The sequence below is a fragment of the Gavia stellata genome, chromosome 13 (genome assembly GCF_030936135.1).
Source record: "Gavia stellata isolate bGavSte3 chromosome 13, bGavSte3.hap2, whole genome shotgun sequence".
NCBI lineage: Eukaryota > Metazoa > Chordata > Aves > Gaviiformes > Gaviidae > Gavia > Gavia stellata.
The window spans coordinates 7,586,369-7,611,489 of NC_082606.1; the positions used below are offsets into that span (position 1 = coordinate 7,586,369).

Consider the following 25,121-nt stretch of genomic DNA (forward strand, 5'->3'; position numbering starts at 1 on the left):
AGGAAAAAAGTCTTTAAAGTACACCAAAACTTTTCACTTTTTGCAATGGACCAAAACATTACAAAGTCGAAACAAGCCTAGATTTATACATATTACATTTTGTGTGGGAAAAGCTGGGAAATCTCCGACAATTTCAAAGGCACATGAACATTAAAAAAATTCAGCATGATGTGAGGAGTAATATTTCCTACAAAAATCATAGGGAGGAAAAAGCAGTCATTTATCACTTGGTAAAAGCTGGGACTGTAACAATGAGATTGCTCACAGTGGCCAAGAAGCTTGCACTTACTCTACAGACAGAAATTTCTTAAAAGAATAAGAATCTCTATAGGTCCCAATCACTCCTCAACATCCAGGAATTCTTGATGTATTTAAAAAAATGCACAGCAGCTTTTTAAACAGTTTATAACCATGAGATTTTAGTGACATACACCTGGATGCAGCTGCTGAGTGGCAACAAGCTAGTACTAATTTGAGTCTGAACAACAGTGTTATTAAGCAGACCACACATTAGTGGGCAAACAAGCAAAAAAGCATACAGAAAAAAAGGATAAAAGGCAATGACTACAAGGAAAGATGGTTCCAAGACAGCTAAATGGCCAAGTGGCAACACTGCAGACAATGCAAGTGACGAAGTTCAAAGATGCAGAAAAATCTTACTGGTTCTTTTGATCAATAAAGACATTCAGCCATGGCATGACTCTCTTATCCCCAAATTAGTAATAATTAGCTACAAGTTTAGCATCCACAGATACATGATTATGAGTGTATAAGACTCCCTCAGTCATTTATTTTCTAAATACATATACAGTTATAAAATGCCTCATAACATTGAGAAGGTTCTCAAAAAGTATCTCTACTGTGAAATTATTTTTTCTTCTACTTACTTACCTTTACTCACATGTAAAGTGATTCACGTCAGAAAACTTGTCCACAAACTAGTCATTTTACTAGGAAGACTGACCTTCTATGTTCATTATTTATCAAGACATGCAGAATAAAATAAATTCCCTATGACACCTTCTTTTGGGTCTCTCTTTCTACTTATTCACTGGTCACAATATGGGTTTTCTTAATGCAAAGTAAACATACTGACAAAACTATTTAGCCAATGCCATGCCCATAAACATAGGGGAATAAAATTCTGGAATTCTGTACATACCATAAGCAAATACTATTCTCCATAGTTATATTTATCCTTACATAACTCTGCACCAGAACCTCAGCATCCTTTTCCAAATATTTTTAGAACTTAACATTCCTTAAGAATAAAATGATGCACAGATGGACCCCTGAATTTCATTGCTTCAGTAAACACTTAAAATATCTTTTCATTCTAGTCAAGAGCAGAAACATTTTTGGAATGTCAATTTTTTGCTTAACAGAAAGTGATTTCTTACTCAGCTGTGACTGCTGCAAGAAATATTACCTGATCTTGTCACCCAAGATTAGTACATTTTGACAGAAAACCAGTTACTAGGAGATAAGCAGATCTGATCTTCCTGGGTCAAAACATTCTTTCTTCAGAAAAAGGACATTAAGATCTATTAAAATTACACATAGACTTTTTCACTGCCTATGAGGCTACATGAAGGTATTTACAGAATATTTGAGATTTAAGTTGTATTTTGTTAATAGGAAAATTGTTATCTACACTCCAAATCACTATTTTCTTAAAACAATTAAAAAAATGAGGCGTTAAAAAGGCCCTAATAATGAATCATCCATTAAAATGCTCAAGTCTCAAACGCTGAGAAGGCCTTTAACAAAAATTTTATTTTCTTAACTCCATATTCATAACAAGAGTTTTGTAACTGATGTTCCAGATAGAGGATTAGTTTGAATGTAATTTCAGCCAAAATACTTATATCTTCTCACAGCACTACAGTGGGGACCTTATAAAGCACACCTTGATTTCTGTAGAACAAAATAAATAATTTTCCAGCACGTATTCCCATGGCACAAATGTCAAAAGGTCTTCTTCTCCTGAAGGAAAAACAACTTTGCAAAACAAAAATCCTTCTAATTTTACAATTTGATCCATATTACACCATTTAGACTATTAAAAAAAATAGTCATACAGACATCATACTGTTCTGAAAAAAGCACTGAGATAGTAAAAAACCTAGCAGTACAGTCTACATAGCCTGTTCTTTAGGAAATTACTCTGTTCTACACTAAATTATTTCCTAAGGCTTGTTTCCAATTTTGTTCAGAAGAGATAACAGTTCATGCAAAGAGAACATGAAAAATGAATTAACTGTAGACTACAAAAGTCTATAAAAGTTCATAATCTCTTGCCGGCTAAATTATATTAGAGTATCCTTTGGCCATTTCCCCTGTCAGTTTATTAGTCCATAAAGAAAACCCACAGTCCTGCATAAACGACAAAGGCGGAAAACACTCAGCCAAAGCCGAGTGAGATGGCAGAAATGCAACTCACCACAGTGGATTTTAGGTTCCTATTCCACTCTCTTCCTTTGCTTTCACAGCTGACTAAGTAAGAACATCTGTTTTGCAACCATAAAAGCAGCCTTCAAGCAACCACTGTTTTCTGAAAGAGGCAGCAAGTCTCAAAAAATTAAGCCAACCCCCTTTGTGGAAGGAACATGATAAAGGACCATTTCTGCCAGTGCAACTGTCCTTTACAACTAAAGCAAACACGGACAACCTTTAGCTGTACAAGCAGCTCCGGGCTCCCTAATGCCACACAACTGAAGGCCAAGCTAAGCTTTTTGATGACTGAATTAATGGCACACGTATCTTCCTCTTAGCTACCTTTTATAAAAACATGCTTCTTGTTTAGGAACTATAGCACTAGTTTTAAATCACAGCTAAAACATTCCAAGTTCTGTGTTTGTGCCGTTTTCCTCATAAAACAGGAAAGCAATTACCTGGAGCTCAGTGCTCTGAAGTATGACTCTGTGTCCGTGTCCGAGCAAAGCACTAGCTGTCCGCAGACACGTGCTTTAGGGACTCGATCTCTGCAGAAGTGCAGTGTGGTGCACGTGCACTCCGTGCACACAGCGCCCAGCACAACCGGCACACAAGTGTGCCCAGCTGCCCTTACGGTAAGTCCCAGGTTTGGCTGGTCAGTGCTTGACACCGGGCCTCTAAGATTCCCGAGGCTTAGAGAATGAACATTTGGGCCGGACTGCAGCATTCTAACAATGGGCATATGAATTTGAAAAGATCAGTTAGACAACGCACTGTTTGTGAGTGAGTTTGAGTATTTACTCGACGCCGCTACAGCCCGATGTGAAGGCTGCTGGAGAACGGCTGGAGGAGGAAGGCAGGCAGCACGTAGGGGGCGCCCCTTGGCCCTCCATCGGAAGGCGTTGCCTTTCAGGACACCGCCCCGCGCCGCAGCAGCGTGCCGGCTCCCAGGCAGGCCCCGCCCCCTAGCGGCTGGCTCGTCCCTCCACACACGCACCAGCTCCTAAGACGACGGCTGCGACTGCTCAGCTGCTGCCAGAGCAGTAACGCTGGCCGGCGACACGCCTTCTAAGCCATAGAATCCTAGAATGGTTTAGGTCGGAAAAGACCTTTAAGATCAAGTCCAACCGTAAACCTAACCCTGCTAAGTCCACCACTAAACCATGTCCCCCTAAGCGCCTCATGCACGCGTCTTTCTTTTAAGTACCTCCAGGGATGGTGATCCCACCACCTCCCTGGGCAGCCTGGGCCAACGTCTGAGAACCCTGTCAGAAGGACTGAGAAGATGGCTGTCAGACATTAGGCGTGATTTTGTATGGACTGGTTTGTGTTACGCAAGCACCGTGTAGGAGTTCTGCAGGAGAGCTCTCACTGCACAGTGAGAAGCCTTTGCCTGACAAAGGGAGTGTAACACAAATTGCTGATCCAAATTACTAATTTTTAATTTAAATATTTTAAATTATATAGTCTTTTTCCCTTTCACTACAGGAAAAAGCAAACCTCTTATTTTAAGAGAGGTTTTTGTTCCAAAGACAGGTGATTACCTTTGTTTTTCTTGTTTACCAAGAGTAGCCCAATTACACATTATGATGACACAATAAACAACCCTCAAGACCACATGGTAGAACTGTGCCTAATTTCTATGAAAATCCAGTGAAAGATCAAAGCTTACCAACTTCTGTGGCAGATGTGCATTCTGACCATCTCAGACTGTCCAATGGATCCTATGGGAGGTGAACAAGACTTCCGTATGGAAACTCACTTCCATTGCTATCAGCAAAGCTCAGACTTCACTGTGGGAGCAGGTGTGTATGTACACAAAACCAGACTTACAGAATACACCTGACAGGTAAAATAGTTTGCTAGGTTTTACATCTGAAGGTTAATTCCCATGAACTTCATTTATTTACATTCAGATCCATTTTCTGTTTCCTCAAGGGGTTTTCAGAGTGGTCCTCCTTGACAGCTTCTGCCACTAGTTGCCCATAGCTGCCCACACTAGAACAAATTCTACTTTCTCTTAAAAGAGGATTCAAATGGAGCACCAATACACACAAGAACTTACACTCCTCTATTCCCATTTCTGACACATTTTGACCTAAACACAATACCATGCAGGTATTTTTGCATGGCAGTATGGTGTATTCTATAGATATGGCTTCATCACTAGGAAGTCACAGCTAGTTACTTTGTATTTTTCATATTAAAAAAACAAAGGTCATGCCTCGAAATCCACACACAAAGTAGTACAAAGTATGTTGGCCTCACAACTCTCTAACTGCCATTGCTATACTTTAAAAAGCTACTGCCTACAGACGAGAGTAGCAAGGTCATCAGCAAACGTCTTACTATCCAATCAAAACAAAGAAGAAACACAAAACATGTCAAAAATTTGGGTGTGTCAGAGCTGTACTTATTAAATAAAATGTAATAAGGAAGTGTGAAGTCCTACCTCTGTGCTCACTCATCACCTAGTCTCATGCTGCAGAGAGGCGAAGTCCAAACTCCTTGTTCACAGACTGATGCTAGTCTCCCTCACATTCACTACGGACTAGAAAGTTTTACATCCTGTACAGAAATTTGTCAAAAACCTGCATAATCGGGGAGTTTTGCTAGTGGTGGCGGGGTTTTTTGGGCATGGGGCTGGGGGTGTTGTTAAATAGAACACTGCAGCCGAATCAGCTGTATTTATGGTCTCTCAGGAAACTCTTTTTCTGCTTTGTGATAGTTTCCTGCTTATTTTGTGAAAAACGGCTCTCCCCTCTTACTGGCATGGTTTAAAACTGGACAGCTATCACAGGCCACAACTCCATGCCATCAATACCCATTAAACAGTGGGAATTACATTTATATGCCACCAAACCAGAAAACAAAAGTCTCTAGTCTCTTGAGAACTAAAAACCCACAGGCTTCTTTACCAGCAGCGTACCACAGAGGGATGTGGGACTAGGAACACCAGATCAGGTAAGTAAGCTTTCTTATTTTGGGGAGACAGACAGCTGCACAGTTATTACTGCAATAGTTTATGTCTGAATTACCTTTACAAGGCTGCCTAGAACCATGAAGACTTCGATTAAAAGAAAGCAAGCCTGTACATAAAATGTAACTCCAAGACACATAAGCCTGCTCTCATCACTCCTCCATTCTCAGCAGACATCTGAAGTGCTATAAAAAACTTCAGTGTGTTGCTGGTAGAAATAAAAAAGTGGTGCCAATACTGGCAGCACCAGTGGGATTGCCAGTGATGTTCAGGGAAAAGGCTTCTGGCACAGTCTCCGACTGTTCTACAAGGGCAGCAGGTTATCATTCATGTAGCTAATTTTGTGGTGTTATATACCATATAGTAAGGTTTGCATCTGCATACACCTTGTACCTTTCCACAGCTTTTAGCAAAGACAAACTGAAAAGTTAATACAAATCTTAAAACTAGGGCAACTTTTTCCAGGTCACTAAGTTGACTTCCCTGATTTACTACTTTACCAACATGCTACTTTGGTAATCAAATATGTAAATTCCTTTATCGCCAGTTCAGTTAATTCTACCTTACCTTTATTCTGCAGTGTGTTGAACTTGAAATATTCGGTCATCAATTCAGTAAGGACAAGTAGTAAGTATACTTAGGAAGGAAATCACTGCAGCCAACTTCACTGTTACATCATCCATACTGTAACTTCACTATCAAGCTCTGTACTACAAATGCTCCTTCTAGCAAAGAAGTTGTCTTCTTTCTGCAAAGAAGAATTCTCAATGCCAGGTTTCCACTCTGGCAAGATTACCTCAAAATCTTTTAAGTCTTTGGGAAGGCTTTTAAATGTATGTAGACATTAGTGTTGAATCAAATGTATAGCATGCACTAAGTATCACCAGTGGTAATCCAATGCCAAGATAGAAAAGCACCTACCAAACTGAACGCTGGATCTCATTTTCCTTAAATTCTACCGCCTGTTTCTCACTTAGATCTTTCCCAAAAGTCTAAGCCCTAAAGTTGAAAGGAAGAAGGGTGGAAGTAAGTAATAATTTTTCTGGAAAGACATTGCTTGTTTTTAATATAATTTAGAAACTGATACATTAACCAACATGTTTTAAACTTGCACTCATCTTAACAGGCTGTAATTGATATATAGTGTTTTTACAGCCTATCACATCTACTGTTCTCAGCAACGTTTGTATAAAATGGACAACTACTGCAGAATACTGCGAAGACAAGTTATATTAGCTGAATATTTAAACATCCTTTTTTTTTCAATTGTTTTTTAAAGAAAATTTAATATGCACTCAACACCCAAGAAAAAAGATAAATTATATCAGTAGTCACTAATAGACTACGGTGCATTTCCTTAGGAATCTTTTTTACCAGTTGTCTAGCTAATTGCCATTAAAGTCAACAAAAAGGACCCTTAGAACATGGCAGTAGTTAGCATTAGGACAACAAGTGGAGAACTGCAGGTTTCTCTAGTGGGAATGATTTGCTGCAACAGATACATTATGCACACAGATATATGGTGTTCAACTGTATTGAAGAGAACTTATTTTCAGGTTTTATGCAGGTTTTTCAAGTCTATTCAAACAACACAAGTAAAGCTAAAGTGATCCCACTGGTTTGTGTATTTGCCCAACTGCTCTCTCCCCAGCCTTTACTTATAAGAGCTCCTGCCTGCCATCACATACTTGCACTACCTTCAGAGTAGCAACAATGCTCAACAAATTTTGTCATGCTGAGAAAAGTAACAGACTCCTGAACACAGAGAATGGCAGCAGCATTAATGTTTTACAGAAACTGTTAAATCTCTGAGACTCTCCCCACTACTCACAGTTCTTTTATTTCAATTGTCCCCAGGTGAACAGAAGTCCCATTCCTCATGTCTGTCATCCATCCATCTGACTGCCCCCTCCCGCCCTCCAAATAAAGTCAGAACAAGATATACAGGACATCAGGTCAGAAACGCAAGAGAACACCACAAAATAGAGCAAGCTGTTGCAGACAATGAAAACACATAACACTTCTGGTTTGATAATGGTCTGTAGTGGTACTAAACACTGGCATTTATAATCCAAAACCAGATGAAGCTACTGGAGATTGAGGTACTCCTGATTTACAAAGTTCTTCACAGAGAGCATGCCACAGTGCAAAACCACAAAATCAAAAAACCAAGATGTAAACACAAAACCCAGTATAGGTACGCTGCTTGTAGTCAGGCGTCCAATTTCCTCTTACGAAAGTGTAACATCTTTTACTACTGTCATGAGATACACAGAATAGATGATCTGGCGAGGTCCAATTATGTAACACAAACCATAGTTATTCAATTGTCAGCAACCAGCAATAGTGACAGATACCAAACCTGCCTTACTGGCAGCCTCTCCGGGCCAAGGAAACGGTCATACGTTTTGCATTCGTCTCCACTCTTCCATTGTCACTTTGTCAATGCCGAAGATGAGAAACAATAGGCAGTTAGTGCTGCACAATAAACTTCAATGGGAAACTTCATATACATTGTCACAGGCCAGATCAGAGCAATTTCAGAATCAGCATTAGTGAATTAACAAATGACAAAGTTTAGGCTAAAGTTTGTTCTTATCGTTCTAAGCATAATTGTGCTTTCTGCTCTCCTCCCCAAGTTTACATGGTGGCAATTCTAGTCACACAGCAGCACACAAAACTGTTTCTCTTTCTTCACATTTAGTCTCCTTTATTACTCCTGCAGTAACAAAATAAGGACAATTACACTTGTAGATACAGAGGTTCTGTTTTGGACCTGTTCTCTGCTCCTTACACAGTAAGAACTGTTACTACGTAAAGTCACTGCATTTCACAGCAATTTGAAATGACCTGTAAAACCATTTCAAGTTTAATTAAGGTAACCAGGACAGCACCACTGCTTCCCACCAAAACATCCTTTAATCTTTGTGAAAAAATGGATTTCAAGCCAAATTCAGTGATAGCATAATTATTTTAGTGCCACCGGAATGACAACTGTTTGCCATAGAGCTAAGTAGTCCACGGTATTCAAGCTAACAGAAAAATCTAATAAGTAACATTCATGTCTACATGTGCATGCACAAAGAACCAGCTTCATATACTTTCACTAATATTAAGCGTATTTATTCTCAGATGCCTGCTCACCAGGTCATAATGCACAGTTCACTTGGATATAATGAAAAACAATTTCACCCTTTCATTTGATCTTCCCAATGGATGGAGCTAGTTGTCAGAGAACCCCGTACATAAGACCACCACTAGCACTCAGTGAGGAAAGTATTTGTAGAAGCCTCACAAGTGACTTAGATACTAAAACATTTTTCAGACATGCTTAACATCTTTTATTCTCCAAACCTGTATGGCTTTGATTTCTGTCATCTGGTCCAAGTTACATTACAGCAGAGTATCTTCAACCAGACCCTAAATATTGCTGATTTGCTTCACCTAACACACACTGGCAGGAACAGAAAAGTACTTTTACAACCATAACTTGTTTGTGTATGTGTAGTTGAATACTCATTAATACTTTTCTTGAAAAAAATAATAAAAAAAGATTTTTACTAAGAACCTAAGTCAGAGAGATGAACAGTAATTCTGTATCCACTGAGTACCTGTTTCCACCATTGAAGCCATTTGTTTAGAAACGAGCACAAGACTTGAGATTCACATTATTAAAACTTCTGTACGATTTGCAGAGCTAAAGCTGGCCAGTACATTGCTGAGACAAACAGGAAGAATTGGGAGATGCAGTTTAAGTTCACATTAAATAGTGAATAGAGAACTATAGTAAATGAAAATCATGTGAACTTACCTCCTGAAGAGCCTAGCCTATATAAAATACATCAGGAATGTAATCTCTTGCAAGGATAAAGATTTCAAAAACTGGTACTTTAAAATAAGAAAGTGTGTTATTTTAGCAGTTATTCTCAATGGCCATGTTTTAACCCAAAAGCAGTGGGATTTAACAAGAAAAACATGCATATGGTTTAAATAAGCCACTTCAAATAAACATTCCTACAGGTAGACAGCAAAAGCCAATTACAGTGACAGGCTGCTAAGCAGTAGAGAATTGCCACATTTTTGAACAGCATCAACTTTCTTATTTCATTTATGAAATGACAGCAGAGCAAAAGCTGTCACTTTTCTTCATTTTGATAGAAAGACATGATGTTGCAACTCTTTAAAAGAGGAGCAGAAAGATTATTTGGATCACTATAGTAAACGCAACTCAGGACAGTTACACCTTACAGCATGCTAGACTCAGGATGTCCAAGACACAAATGACACCACTGCAAACAGTCAATGCAGTCTAACCCCAGGGTTCCTCAAGTCCGACTGACTGACTGCTTTCATAGTGTTTTACATACTTCTTACTAAGATCTGAACTAAAAAGAGCACTTCGAAATTTTAGCATTAGAATTTTCTCCAAGATGCTTTGCATGCCATTTTGAAACCTTCCTTTCTGCTGATTCAAAGAAATACCACCAATATATTATCACCAAGACAAATGAAAAATGCCATCCTGACACAAACAGGTTTTTTCCTATTCAAATTTTCTGCCTGCTCTTAGAGTTGAGATAAGCCATGAGGACTAGTAGTAATAGTAGTGAATGCATCTTCTAGGGCAAGTCATGCCTGAGAAACAAACTAACTGGGCAGTAAAAGTACAGAAAGGAAACATCAGGGTTATACACTGTTTCCCAGCATTATGTAAAAATAACTTCTACAGTTTATTTTGTCTTACAGAATAATAGTACCTTACTAGTTAGCCACTGAGTACTCCAAACAGCCCTGATAATGGGATTCTGTAGGAATATCTTTAAAATTGGGTAACTAGACTATGTGTAAATCTACATGCTAGAACACTACCAAATATTTGGAAGAGTAGGCATAAGTAAACTAGCACCAACATCGTGATTCAAGGGCCAAGTCTACCACTCCTACTTGTATTAAGTATTTCCAATGGATCCACACTGGAGTTAATCATTTTAGAAGCCCTGCTACAGATAACTCCAACTGACTCCACAAAAGAGCTCTGCTTCGTGTATGAACATACAGCAGAATCCAGCTGTCTACTTACATAGGGGGAAAAAAAATGAAAATTGATTTTGTCATGTTCACATAAATGCATTTCAGAAACAATAAGGTACTACAATCTCCTTTATTATTTTAAAAACAGTTTTATTCTGTGTATTTAGAAACGTGTAATTTTAATAACTGCAGAGAAAAAAATCAGCCACACCTGAAGAGCTAATAACTCATTAACAGAATGCAGTGGTATATTATCTAAACAGTAGTAGTGCCATTGTGCCGTAATAAATTGTCTATTAGTAAAAAAATACATTTCAGGGCACATAGTACAGCATCCTTATGACAAATTACAGTAGGGATACTTTTCAAGAATTTAATCAAAGTAGAGAATTCCGAGTTATATTCTTTAAACGCAGCACTTAAAAAGGTAACAACTTTGTGCATTTTTAAAAAATGTCCTTGTTCGTATATTGTAGAAATGGTGCTTTATTGCTGCAGATGTCAAAGTTCAAGGCTCACAAGGTATGAGAATACAAAGATATCCTTAAGAAACTTTGTTTGTTTTTATATATATTTATATATATAAAAAGGTAAAGCTTATAAAAGTTAATTTACAAACCAAGAACAAAAGTGGTATGCACGCATTATATACAAGCAGTCTATAACATCTGTAAATTTTCAAATGCATAGCAGAAAACATACCATCATTTTCTTCTGGTTCTCTTCTGGCTGATGAACACAAACAATATTCATTCTCTAAACCAAACTCACAAGTTGGGTTTTTTTGTTTGGTTGGTTTTTTTCCCCTCTTTCCCCAGTCTCTCATGATATATTATCTAGGTAAGCACAAAAGCCATACAAACTTAATACAGAGAACTATGAGAGCTAAGACTATTAAAAACATGAGGGTAAGGCATCCCTGCTGGTTAATAGGTCTGTAATAACGTGGTTAATTTACAAATCCACAGAGGCAACTGAACCATAGTCATCCCACATGCTTTTCCCCCTCCCCCCCCGTTCTCATGACAGTGTTTCCATATACAGTAAGTAGATGTGTTTGTATTAGCCTCTGAGCAGAGGAAAACATCTAAACTGTGCTACCCCAAATTGATTGCCATTTCATTGGACATGTACGCCAGAAGTCATTTAAAAACTAGAGACCAAAATGTAGTCTTGTGAGTTACAAACACACAGTCATAAAAATGCAGGCCAAATTCTGTGTTTGCGCCAGTGGAGTATGAACCAAATTCAGTTCCTCTGAATATAGTTCCATTGGTACTTTCGGATTTTAAACAATGAAATACTATTAGTGTCCTTTGAAAAAAAAAAAGAAACAAACAAAAAAACCACAAAAGAACAACAAACCAAAGCATACAGAACCTGGAAAAACCCTACCTTGTTCCCACTGTACACTCCCTGCTTGTGGCATGTATTGTGACCATGGTTCAAAGAGTGTACTTGCTAAACCATTGTTAGTTAAAGCAAGATGCTTAAACACTAAGATCCATTATCACTTATAGAACAGTTAATACTTGATAGAGTGGTTCAGTTTATATGTAAGGTCCATCTCAGTTTCACATTATTTACTCAGTCAGCTAACTTAATATTTAGAAGTGGTCAATTAGGACTGAGACACAGTTTGCTCCAACAAGATAGTTTGGATCCCCAGGAAGAGACTTGTTCTGCCAGGTTTTGGGGTCACCTGTGGGAGGAAAACACAATGCTGGTGTTTAGTATCTGCTGTCAAACAGTGTACATCTTGAAACAACCAAGCTTTTGGACAGGAGCTTTTAAGTTCTGTATCAACATCTGTTTTATTTCTGTTGTTGTTTTAAAAACCTGCAGTTTGTGTGTTACTAATAAAAAATTAACCCTTTGTTTTCATATAACGTAGGATAGATCAGTTATTCAAAACAGATATTGTGGCACTCAGGAATTAAACATAAGTCATTCTACTCTACAGCACCAACATAGTGCTTTCCATTTGAGAAGTGTTAGCAATGAATCAGGTATTCACTGGCTCTTTCTTAACTTGCCAGAAAACATGTGACTTATTAAAAGCTAATGTGGGTAGGATGCATTTGAATTTTCTTGGAACAGTTCTGAACACAGATGAGTCAAATCAGAAGTTATGTTGTAACTAAGCACTATGACACACTGGTAGTTTTATTTTCTATTAGGAAAATTGTTGTAGACAAGATAGTAGTCATTTCGCAGCTACATCCAGTATACTTGTTTAAAAGCCTGAAATACTGACATGCTAAAAGGGATTCTAGTTAACCAGTACATATTTTAAAACCTTTACAACAGATCTTAACTACTTATGGTCAAAGGTCCTGTGTAATCTTCTATTACAAAGGAAAGTCATCAGCTGGCATCTCACCAGACAAAGGTTACATTTCATCTGCACAGTCAATTGTCTCTTTCAACTGGAGAAAGTACTCCTCATTTAGCCACCTAAAACCACCACTAAATGCTGCCACTACACAAGAAGCATCATCATCCCACTACAGTGGAACAGTGAAAAAGGCACTGAAGTGCATCTTAAGCCTTCTGAATAAACGACATGAATTAGTTTGGCCAAACCAGATCTGCCTTGAGCAACGTGCAACAAGTTAGAGAACCCAGTCACACAGACTGCAAACACCTGAGACGTCTGTATTAAGTGAGACTGATGTAAATCCCACATAACTTTCTTGAAGAACTCATGAAAACAAATGAAGTACACAATGCACTGAGTGATGGCAACATCTGATGTAGGGACAAAGAATAGAAGTGGCCTGCGTATAGTTAGAGAATGCCAATAAGTTTGCAACCAGCCTAGACTACTTATTTCAATCAAGCAGCTCAATAATGCTAAAGGATTTTTCATTTTATCAGTGCAGGGAATTCCATTCAAAAAACTCACATGATCAAATATGTTAGAAGGGTAAAACAGGACTGTAGGACAACCAGGTCCTAGTCTTGCACATGAGACAATGGCAGACTTTTCCCAACCTTCCCTCCTAAACACATAGCAAGGATTAGACTGTAGCCAGTGCAACCTCTAGCTGTTGAGGGTGTTTTTCCCATACTTACATACAACTGCTTTGAAAAGAGATCCTTCAGTATTTTTTACTAATACATTCTAATCAGTGTGGCCATAAAAGGCAACTTTTTTTCCCCCCAGTCAGTTTTAATACCAGAATCATTCAAGCTTTTGAAGGGGTTTAACAGTAAAATATCAATATATAATGCTTAAATGTAGCAGAAAGAATGTTAGTAAGTGCAAATGAATGTCACTTTTAGGACAGAACATGGATACATTGAGAAAATATGAGGTAGAGCAGACGACTGAAGAGAGAAAAGACCCAGGATTGTATAACTTCTTATAAAGCCACCTCAAAAATCAGAGTCCCATAACCAACTAATTTAGAAAGAGAGAAAACAGTTATTTATTTAAGACACAGTATGGTCTACTTACATATCATAAGACAGAATTGCCCAATTTTAAAGTTTGTCTCGAAAGAGCAATGTTATGATATACATCCCATTTCAGATTAACAGAATGTGGTGTTATATTTACAGTACAGAAAGTGTTAGGGTTTAAATAGACACACTCTTGCTCTCACCCACACATGCGCACACACACATCCCACTTTGGAACGGGAGAGAAGTGTCTTAGTAACTTCAGTTATTTTTTAGATCATTTGAGTCTTCTCCCTTCACTTCAAGTAAGTTCATGAACAGGTGCTATTAGTTACAAAGGAAGTGTGTCATTTTTGTACATAGTTTTCGTATCTTTTGGGACCCTATCATTTATGAGTCCATTTTACCACTGCCATGTATACACACATTGTTAAGTAGATGCATGCAACACATGCATGTAATAGCTTATAAAAAACAACTAAAAATTATTGCCATTAATACCTCTTGGTTATTGGATTCCCATCAAGGGGATCGATGCTTTAATCTTTCAAAGCATCAGTGCTTTGGTGTTGACAGTGATAGATACATTAGTGACGGAAGATATGCATACATGGTGGTTTAAATGCTGTATACAGAAGTACATCATTCGGTCATTACTTAGATCATATGTACATACTAATAGTTTGAATCTTCCACCATCAATTTTGAAGGTAGCTGAATAAAACCTTAAGACTTTTTCCTCCAGTGTGCAAACATTTCTTTTAAATCTCTGTAACCTCACAGCCATTTCATGAAATTGCTTGAAACTTGTCCAGAATTTTCTCCTCACTGACTATTTCAGCCAATACATTCTCCCCCTCACCCCAGAAAGCCACAGTGAGGTAAAAATGAACAGGTAAATAAAACTGCAACCCAGTTGCAACTTTTACTATCAACCAGAAACTTCTGGGTAAAAGGTGGTAGAGGAGAAATAGGCAGAGGCAAGCAAGAAAAGTCTTGTCGAAAATCCAGCTACATTAGAATGAATTGTAAATGCTTTTACTGAACACTACAGTTTTCTTAATGACCCAATTGTCAGCATCAACTTGCACACATGGAAACAGTTAACAAGCGTTAAATCATGATTTATGAGCATGCAAATTGTTAAGATTTGCCAGTCCTATATGGTTAATTAAGCAACAAACACCAGTTATGTTACAAAGGCCAATCAGAGGTACATAATCATTTCCTCTCAATTTTAGTGCGACTATCATTTCAAGTGTATTCAGCTGTAGCAGTCCTCAAGAAAGAAGACAGAATAGAAAAATACGATAATATTTAATAGACTAGAGATATTAATCTTTTTCCACTATCATGGTTTTAGCTATGAATTTGCACCATGAGTAAATGTAAGAAAGACATTTGTAATGAAAGTGAAATGGGAGAGTTTGACACAAATACAATGATTGAGTTCTTTATATTACACAGCATCACCTTTAGCCAAATTAACTTAAATTATACGATAGCACCCAAAAGCCCCAAAAGGACAGAGGGAGGACAGCATACCCGACGAGGAGTCGGAGGATTTTAGAGCAAAAGACCAACCATCAGGGGTCATAGACGCACAATGTGGCAGACGCAGCTCCACTGGCTTCAGGAATTTTAGTCCATGAGGCCCACACATTACCAAGGGGCTAAGAAGTGTTTCACCTATAGTTAAGAGAAAGAAAAATCTGTTACTGATTCTTCTTGAAACAGGTTCAAAGTATTACATAATTACATTGCAGAACTACTCAGCAACTTAGTTTCAGACAAAAATATGACTGTTTCGACCTGTCAGTAAAGAACAGCACTTCGCAAGATTGTTTCTCATAGTCTTTCAGAGCACTCAAGTGACTTTTCAGTGGAACATACCACAATCTCAAAATGAAAAAGGCTAAACAAGTCTGGTAATTAAATCATGTTAGGATTTGTTTCTGCCACTAATTTCTAAGCTGGTGCATCAAAAGAATCAAATCCCCAAATCTGTAAGCAGCCTTGTTCATACTTCTCTTTGTGCTATAGCTGCAATGTTCTGCTTCTATGGATTTGTGGCACGCTGGGCTGAATAAAGCCTTCAGCAGCTCAAGAGTCTATGACCCTTATCCTAACAGTCAAGAGATAAAGCATACAAACACATAGGGTCTATTTTTAGTTTAAAACTCCAAATGTTAACATAAGATTATTCAGTTGAAGAACATGCCATGTTTGATTTATAAAGCTTCAAAGTAATTGCACATTGAAAGTAATGCTTTAATTACAGATTTATGAAATTAACCCATTTAGTTTCCCGACTTGAGGAAACTGGGAATCTGACAGGTCAGAAAATGCATACCACTGGACTAGTGGTATGAAAGACAGACTTACTATGAAAAAACTGCTCAACTAAGATACACTATTCAACCCTTATTAATAAGACAGTCAGGAATACACTTTTATTTATATGAAAGTTCAAATGTTTTTTTAAACCATGAAGCTGCTTTCTTTAGGGAAATTGAAAAAAATGGAAATGCTGAGTATTTTCAAATGTTGAAGTAAATTGCAAATATTTAACTCAAGTCAAATTAGTTTAAATCATGCGCTTTATAATTCTTTTGGTCCTAGCTGTGAGATTGAAGAAATATTTCTAATAAGAATGTTTAGAATAAATCCCTGTACTTTATGAGGGAATCTACAATTTCAAAGATTCTTAAAAAAACAATTTAGAACTTTTCTTTAACGCACTAGGTAAGTTTTAAATCAGTACTTAACTCTACAAATTAAATATTCTCAAGTCTACAGATTAAATATTCTCCACTTATAATTCAGGGCCTCCATCTTGCTTGCAACTTTCAATATTAAGCAGAATATTGCTTCCCTTACATTTCTTTGAGATGTATGCTCTGTCTCTTCATACAGAAATGTATGTTATATATTGAAGCATATTAAGGTATTTTCATATTCTATTTTGCTGTTATTAGACAAGAATTGTACAAAATAACAGAACAATGTACAGTGCCAGCTCTTACCTTTCTCTTTGTCCAAAGGTGGAAGTATACTGTTGTCTCTGCAGACTTTGAAATATATTTCTTGCTCTATTCCCTCTGGAATGGCTCCTTGTGGTATAATAATACTAACTCCAGTCTCTATGGAGCTCAATACACCACCATTGCTGTTAAACACACCTCTTGCTGTGGCTACAACAGTGTGTCCGTCTTCCTCCTCCTCATCCTCGAGTGCTGAAGGGCTGAATATAAGACAGAAAGCCTAGCAGTTTTATCAATATTTTCTTCCTGAAAGCCAGTGGCATACTTTCCTCTAACATTTTAGCAGGGCACAGCCTAGAGTAAGCTAGCACTGATTTCAGGAAAACATTAAATGTGTCCCACACTTGATTGTGTGGGACAACTAAGATGCAAGTAGTTCACATTCTGCCATGAGAAGAGAACATTTGCACAAAACAACCCCAAAACCCACAAACTCTGGAAATTTTCAGAAAGCAGTTAAAGCCTGTAAAAAAAGCCCGGCACACAATTTTTTCCAGGTTGCCAGGATCTAACTGAAGAGAAACATGTAACATTATCAAATGGCTAGTTTGACTAGATTTCAGATTAATTTCTAAGGAATGTCACTCAAAGAACCAGTAATTTCAAAATTATCTAGCAGTCTACAAAACTATAGTTATAAAAACATTTCTCAGGTGCTTAAGAACAAATAGGATTCATTCCTCTGTTACATTTCTGAGGTACTGAAACATCAAGCAAGATTTCAAGTCTGGTTCATGCATTATTATTTTGAAATCAAAGGACAATAAATCACTGTTCTGCAAATACTAGTGAAAAAAATTTAACAAGTCAAATAGCTTAAGATAATACTATCTGTTGCTCTTGACGTAGTTCTTATAGTTAAAGCATATTAGGCAAGCACAAGATGCTTTTAAGCAGTTGTTTTTTCTCATAGTAAAGAGAACCAATATGAAACTGCTAAAGTTACTTTCTCTTTATACAAGTATTTTTAAAATACCCCTTACGCACATGTACCATGAGATCTCTCTCTAAGCACACAAAATGAATACAATCTGGTGCAACAGCTATCCTTAGAAACTAGTTTCATCTTCTAGAAACAAAATGAGAGAACAAATGATTACTACCTACCAGATTTATAATTATAGTTTGAGAAATGGGAAATAAAAGCCGTGCCACTTTCTAATAACAGAATGCAAGATGATACAGTAACATAGGACATACTTTAAGTATCTATCTGAATGCTCTTCAGTGCCCTTTGGCAGAATTTTAGAATCAGAGTATCAACGTTTCAACTATAACATCAACAGAAATTGGAAGCACAGCAAAAAAAGCTGTATTTTTCACAGCTTTCACAGATGAACTCTTATAGATGTACTAATAGAAAGTAAAAAGCAGCAGCTTACCTTACAGGAATGGCTTTAGGCACAGCATTAACATTATTTGGTTGATATTTAGGCTTGTCGACCTGTACAGCAAAGGTATCCATTCCACTATCAAACTCAGGAGGCTGCGATGAGCTGTGTGCTTTCAAAACTGGTTGAGGAGAATTTGGAGATTTTGATGGCAACTCTGGTTTATGTTGAGCTTCATTTGGCAAGAGATTATGGTTGAATTTAGGACTTTCAAACTTGCGCTCAAAGGGCCTTGCAGCACTAGTGTAAGGTTTTGTTGTAAAGCGGTTGTAAGAAGGAGTGACTGTTTTCTGAATCTGTTCAGTTCCGTTAACAGGGCCTTTGTCAGGGAAGCTTTTCTGAGGATAAAAAGAGGACTGCACAGTGTCCTCTCTAGAGGATCTGAAAATTGCCGGCTTATTCTGAAGTGGAGGAGGGTCAGACACAGAGTTAACTGCAACACAAATAAAGATACCAGAACTTGTCAGTAATAATCAGAAATTTCTAATTACATACACTAAGGCATAAGAATACATTTTAATTAATTATTGATCTACTATATAAAATAGGTATAGGTTCAGCTTAGCTCTCTTACATCATCTGTCCTCCTATTATATTTTCATGTTCAGGCAAGTTATCTAATGTTCCATGAAACAAATACGTTAGATACAATGATATGACCTTTCAATAAAAAGGTTAGACTGATTTATACCATGACAAAAAATAGAAAACCAGTATTGAAATACTATCATGCACTTGCACAAACTGGAAAATTCAGTTGGACTGGGCAATCCTCTCAATGTGAAAGTGAAAACAACAACTTTTTCTTTGTTTTCAGAAGCCTACAACTATTACTTATGCCTAAAGGATTCTGGTCCAAAGCATAGAGAGGTACATTTTTTTAAGTACTGAAAATTTTACTTCATCTTTGCTGAGACCACTAAATGTGGAAGAGACAGCTATAGTGACTATTAACACCTGGAAGTTTCAGACAGGATCACCAAATCATTTCACAAAACTCCATCTCACAATAGTAAAAAGCTATTTTCACTAATAATTATTCCAAGTTTCAGTTAGAGAACAACATAGATACCAGTGTAGACACACTGAAGCAACCACACAAGCACCTGACAAGTGATACTTGTTACCACCTAAGACAGGTTAGCTTTCCAGCTGCTCACCTTCGGAAAGTGCAGGCTTGTGATGTGCTGGGAGAGACAGGACAGGACTATTAATTGACTGAGGTTGTGTATACTGGACTGAAGGAGCAGGAGGAGTTGTAACTTGAGGGATTGACTCATAGCGTTTTTCACCAACAGGCCTATCCATTGATTCAGTTTCAGTTGGTTTCCCCCTGTTAAAATAAAAGAAAAAACCCACAACATGTGGTTTCCTCAGGGCTCTGAGCTCCTGCATTCATGGCTATTTTTTTCTTCTATGATCACCTGATTTCCATCTCTTCCTATAAACATTAAAACACTATTTTCTTTAATATCCTGTCTCAAGTATAAAAACATTTATTAATAAGCACAAGAGAATAAGACAACATTGAATCTTTAGAAGATTAGTAACACAAACCATGGCAAACAAAAGGCAGATGACATTTCAGGTGTATTTGCATAATTGCCTACAAGATCTTAATTCTTCAATTTCATTGGGGTAATTTCAATGAAAAAGCATTCTCTAATTTAGCAGGTCTTCAAAATAAAAATATAAATCCACTTTTTTTGGGGGGGGGAGCGAGTTGTTTTTGAAAAGCATAATTAGCCAAAAGGACAATGGATTCTAGTACAACTTTTCTAAATACACCTAGTATTTGAACAATGCCATCTTAATTAGAAATGTAATCAGCTGAAGCTTCACTAGCTTTATGTGCATAGTGTAGATAACTTTAAAATCTTATTTTCAAAACATTTTTCTTATACTAGAAATATTTCTCCAAAAGTTTATTTCAGGAAATAACTGATTTCACAAATACCTGTAATTTTGGACTACAATATATTGCACTTTCAAAATTTGTGTGTTTAAAATTTTAAGTGCACATAATGCCTGTGATGAAATGTAACAGTGAGAGGACACCTGAAAACATCCTCACATCAATAACAGTCTTACCACTTGATGTTCCTTTTCAAGTAGTCATAGCTAGTGTAAGAGCCAAGAAATCTAGGTGATGGCAAAGCAAACAGCAATAGAAGAATGAAAGAAAATAGTCATTCTATCTTGAGCATATTATTTCGTCACACTTTTTATGTTAGTCCTAGCAGTTTTCATATTAAAAGGTTGGTGGCACCACTTTTAACAGTGATGTTTCTGATAAGACCTTTACCGTATGCATATGTACAATGATCACCTACTATATTTAACATGAGATTTTGCCAGTGAATTAGAAGGTGGTCAGGATCTCAAATTGACAGATATTGAAAGTAAGAACGAGATTACACTAAGCCATGTTACAATCTCTATGAACAAAGTTACTCAATAAATTGAAAAAGTGAACAAAATGTAAATCCCATATTCTAACAATCTCTCACTTATGGTCCAATTTGCATTAATTTCTTCAGCCTTAATATACACAGAATTATGATGGTTTTGTTTTGCAGATCATGTACTGAAGGTACATTCATAGCAAATGTTTCTATAGCACTATCAGCTCATCCAACAGCAGATCCCACACCATAAAATGCTTCTGATTGTGTTCAGCAATTCCTAAAAGGACATCTTAGAACCACTGTTTATGAATACTGGGTAAGACAGAAAACCATAAGCATACTGATGACTTCCCCTTGATTTTTAACACTGATCTTGCTTGTATGTCGCAAGGAAATACGTTTCGCATTAGGACAGCTTTCCCTTTCTGTATGCTCATAAAAATGTAACAGGCAACAATTTTAGACACCAACAGTCTTACTGCTTCAGAGGAATACATTATGAAACTAAGAAAAGGGCTGATCAACTTTTGAAAGTCTGCTTGATGACCACATGAATGTGATGCTTGGTGAGCTAAACAGCATCTGTATGAATGTATCTCTAAAATCAGTGTTGCAAAAAAAGATCATTTTACATCTGCTATATAAGCTTCCATTCCCACTGATTTTATATAAAGCCATTCATCCAACAACAGAAGTTATTACTGCACACTCACTCACTGCTGTCTTTATTCCAGGTGGGTAGTAGCTGCTTTCTCAGAAAACTGCCCACCTGAAATCAATGCTTCCCAGTGCAGTAAACAACCAGGGGAGGGCAGCACTGCAAAAGCCCACCAGAAAAACCCACACTCCACACCTAAGTCAAGAACTGCTTGCCCGTTTTCTGAGGAATTAAAAAATGGGAAAGGGTAGTACATTTTGATGGAGGGAACAGAAAGGAGAGCTGTGACAACACAAACACAACCAGCACAAAGTTGTGCTTAATATGAAGCACACTGTTCTATCATAGGCTCCTGACCAAGGGTCAGCCACAATCTCAACCACATTGTTCAGAACCTAATGCAATGAAAGTGGTCCACAACAAAATGCTTGCTTACAACTTTTGAGTGTATAAATGAAGCTCCTCTAATTATTGATGTGCTGTTTTCTAAGCTGTTTCCCCACTTCATTTTGGTTACAAAACTGCTACTTTAATCTGAAATAAAGCAGAAATGAACCACTAGAACAAACCAGTGGGCAAGAGGTTATAAGCCTCGGTGTACAATAGAAAACTTATCAAACTGCATTGCTGATCTTCAGTTTCCATTCAAAAAGCTCCAGCTCTAACAGACATGTAAGACCTCAGCTAGAGCAGTTTACACAGGACGCTATTCCTTACTGCCTCCTCAGATGAGGCTGTAACTGATCATGTGAGTACTCTTAACCCTACTCAATAGAAAATTTAGATAAGCTACCTCATTCTGCAGCATGTCAAGCTAATGCAAGTAACTACATTGAACCAAGCAGGAACAAATCCACTACCCTCAGTCACAGGGGTGGTAGCCTCATAAATTGCTCCAACTAGATCCACCGAAACATGTCCATTTACAAGTTTTATTACTTTCTCACATCAAGAGAAACTATCCCTTATTCTACAGTTACTGACAACTGTAACATGCAAATATGACATACAAAGCAGCTTTAGTAATGGCATAAATTTCCTAAATGATGCAAATAAAATTCCAACAAATTAAAAGAGTAAACAAATTTGTACACACGTAATGGGAAAAATACATACTTTCACAATACTTAAGCAGTGGCAAAGAACTTTAATTAATGTTTAACATTAATATTTAAAATTGAAAAGTTGAAGCTGTTGCTCATGAATAAATAAAATCTGTCCTCTGTATCCAGAATACATTATATGGATTATGCAGGAGCAAGAGATTGCATAATCAACAGGTCATGTATCATCCAAATTTAGTCCTGTTTATTTTTAGAAGAGTTTATTTACAGAATAGCAACTGCCATGTAAGTTCACTGGAAAAAAAGATTAATAACGAGCAAGTAACAGGGTGCAAACTGGAAGCTGGTGAAAGGAGGGTCCTAAATATGAATGCGTTCAAGACAGCAATTGTTTTGTGTTTCCACGCAAGGACATTGCAGTATGCTTCTAGAGGCAGTAGTGTTCTTGTTTATTTCTTCCCACTTACTCCCACTAATATTTTAGTCTTTGTCTATTTGCACTGGACTACCCTGGGTAAATTTTCTTTCCCATGTCTATTCCTTCCTGTTAAGGGTTACATTCTTTCATAAAAAAAAACATAACACATTTTCGTCCCCCAATGTATGAAACTATCAACCTTAAAACCAGTATTGCCTTATTCCTGTGTGGCAGTAAGATATCACCTTCCCATAAGTACAAGCCCTGAAGTTATACACTAACTCACAATCAAAACAAAACCAGAACTGAGCAGCCAATGAATGGAAGTGTCATGGCAGACAGAAGTGGTAGGTAGAAGTAAGGACCAATCTCTCAATTAGCTGTTCTGCAGCAAAAAATCAATAGTTTGTGTATTTCTCATGTTTTTCAGCGTGTGTGACAACACTGCAAATGATGACAAATGTACTCCAAAAGCTTACAACGCTGTCCATCCGAAGAATTTGAGTCTTCACAATTACTTGAAAGCTTACAACATTTCTCCCAAAACACTACTTGCATTTATGATGGCTAAACAGTCCATGCCTACAGACGAAAATGGATGATCTATGGGTAACATTGGTTTTTTGTATGTGGGAACATAATCCTGAAAGCCTCTGCAATGCATTATGAGGCCAGCCAAGAATTTTTTTTTTAGGTTTCTTCCTATGATGCCCAGAGAGCAGGGCAGATACGCTCCCCTATTTCCATCAGAAAACACAGAGCAAGTGAAAAGGAAGATTAAAGAACATACTTGAGTGAGAATCAGAAGTGGTTACAGATTACTATACACATTCCTTCCTTAGCATATAAAAAAAGTGAAGTAAGAAATAGTTACCATGTGCAGACTTCTTGATCAGAAAAAAGGGAATCCTTTAAAACCTATCAACCTTTTGGAAAGATTCCAATCTTCTCAGTTCACAGAGAAAGACATTGGAAATGATAGACAATATTGTACAAATAAGAACAGGATTCCCGAGTCCTAGCTCAAATCCTTTAAGGCAAGCACTGGAACACAGTGTACCAAGTACATGAAAGACAGCTTGCACATACACTTAACACTATAAAACTTCAGCAAGCTAGTTTATTATTTCACTCTAAAGATCTCATTTACATTAAGGTTGCCAGATTTTCAAGCTTGACCTGAATGGTCCAGATATCAAGCAGGAAGGCCACCAAAAGCCTTCAAAAATGCCCAATTTTCAGCCTGCGTGCAGCAAGCCAAGATAGCTTTTCACAGTAACAGCTACAAACACATTGTTATGGTTTGAATCAAAACAAATTTTGTAAATTTAGGTAACTGCCGAGAGTATTCGCAAAGTTTGTGTAAGTATTCTCCAAGATAGCCAGTTCTTTACCTGAGCTAAATCTGTGTATGAGCTTTCACACAATTTCTGTATCAAAATGTTCCAAACCAAGGAAGCAGAACAATACAGGAAACAGATGTTTCCATCAACAGATTAAATTCTGGCCTCAACAATATTCCCCAAAGGCTCAGTTTCCTAATGTCAAACATTACTAACATGTACAAGCCTGTCTGCAGAATAAATGCACGCAGAACTGGAATAAACCAAACCTTTTCTTTGAAAGATGTTTAAGGACTCGGTATTAGACTAAGGAAACACTTTGTTATGTTCTGTTAGTAAGTGGTAAACAAAAGTAGTAACATGTTGAAGGTACTGAAACCTACAAAAATTATTTATGTCATTTACCGAAACAACAAGTTATCAGTTACATGTTTTCAAACTAAAGCTACATCTAAACAGAAAAACTGACTTTGTGAATACAAAATAATTTCATTTAGATACCATGAACCCCTAGAATTCCATTGACAGAGGCAGAATACCTGTTTTAGTCCTGTATGCCTCCCTCCTTTTTCAAATAAATAAAGAGAAATCCCCCAAACTTACTTAGAATAACTGGTGAAATTCAGCTGATTCTGCGGATGTATTGGTTTAGTGGGCTCAGGATGATGGCTGGCAGGAACCTGCGCAGATGGCTTATTTTCAAAACTCCTGCGATCAAAGTATGAGAGCTGCTTTCGATAATACTCTTCATCTTCTTCAGGATCATAATGATTTGAACGCACTATATCTTCAGGTGGCTTCACTTGAGGTCTCTGTGGTTCTGGGGCCCTAACCAAGAATAATAATATACAGTTGCCTTGCACAGTTGAACAAGCGTAAATACCTGTATTAAACTTCTATTTTATAACTTCGCTAGTAATAAAGCAACTGAAATGTAGTT

General features: G+C 37.3%; 1 protein-coding gene across 7 annotated transcripts in view; it reads right to left on the reverse strand.

Annotated features, from left to right (window-relative positions):
• Positions 1–10,558: 10,558 nt before the first annotated feature.
• Positions 10,559–25,121, reverse strand: part of TJP1 (tight junction protein 1) — a 194,780-nt gene continuing 180,217 nt past the window's right edge. For 4 of the 7 annotated variants that reach the window (XM_059824097.1, XM_059824100.1, XM_059824098.1 and 1 more), the window contains 6 exons: positions 24,785–25,009; positions 19,451–19,623; positions 18,282–18,723; positions 16,882–17,099; positions 15,401–15,544; positions 10,559–12,149 (listed from right to left, as the gene is read on the reverse strand). In XM_059824097.1, coding sequence (XP_059680080.1) covers positions 12,055–12,149; positions 15,401–15,544; positions 16,882–17,099; positions 18,282–18,723; positions 19,451–19,623; positions 24,785–25,009 — 1,297 coding nt within the window. In that variant the 3' untranslated portion in view covers positions 10,559–12,054. Of the gene's footprint in view, positions 12,150–15,400; positions 15,545–16,881; positions 17,100–18,281; positions 18,724–19,450; positions 19,624–20,381; positions 20,433–24,784; positions 25,010–25,121 lie in introns of all 7 variants that reach the window. The other 3 variants (XM_059824104.1, XM_059824102.1, XM_059824101.1) reach the window with 2 other exon arrangements.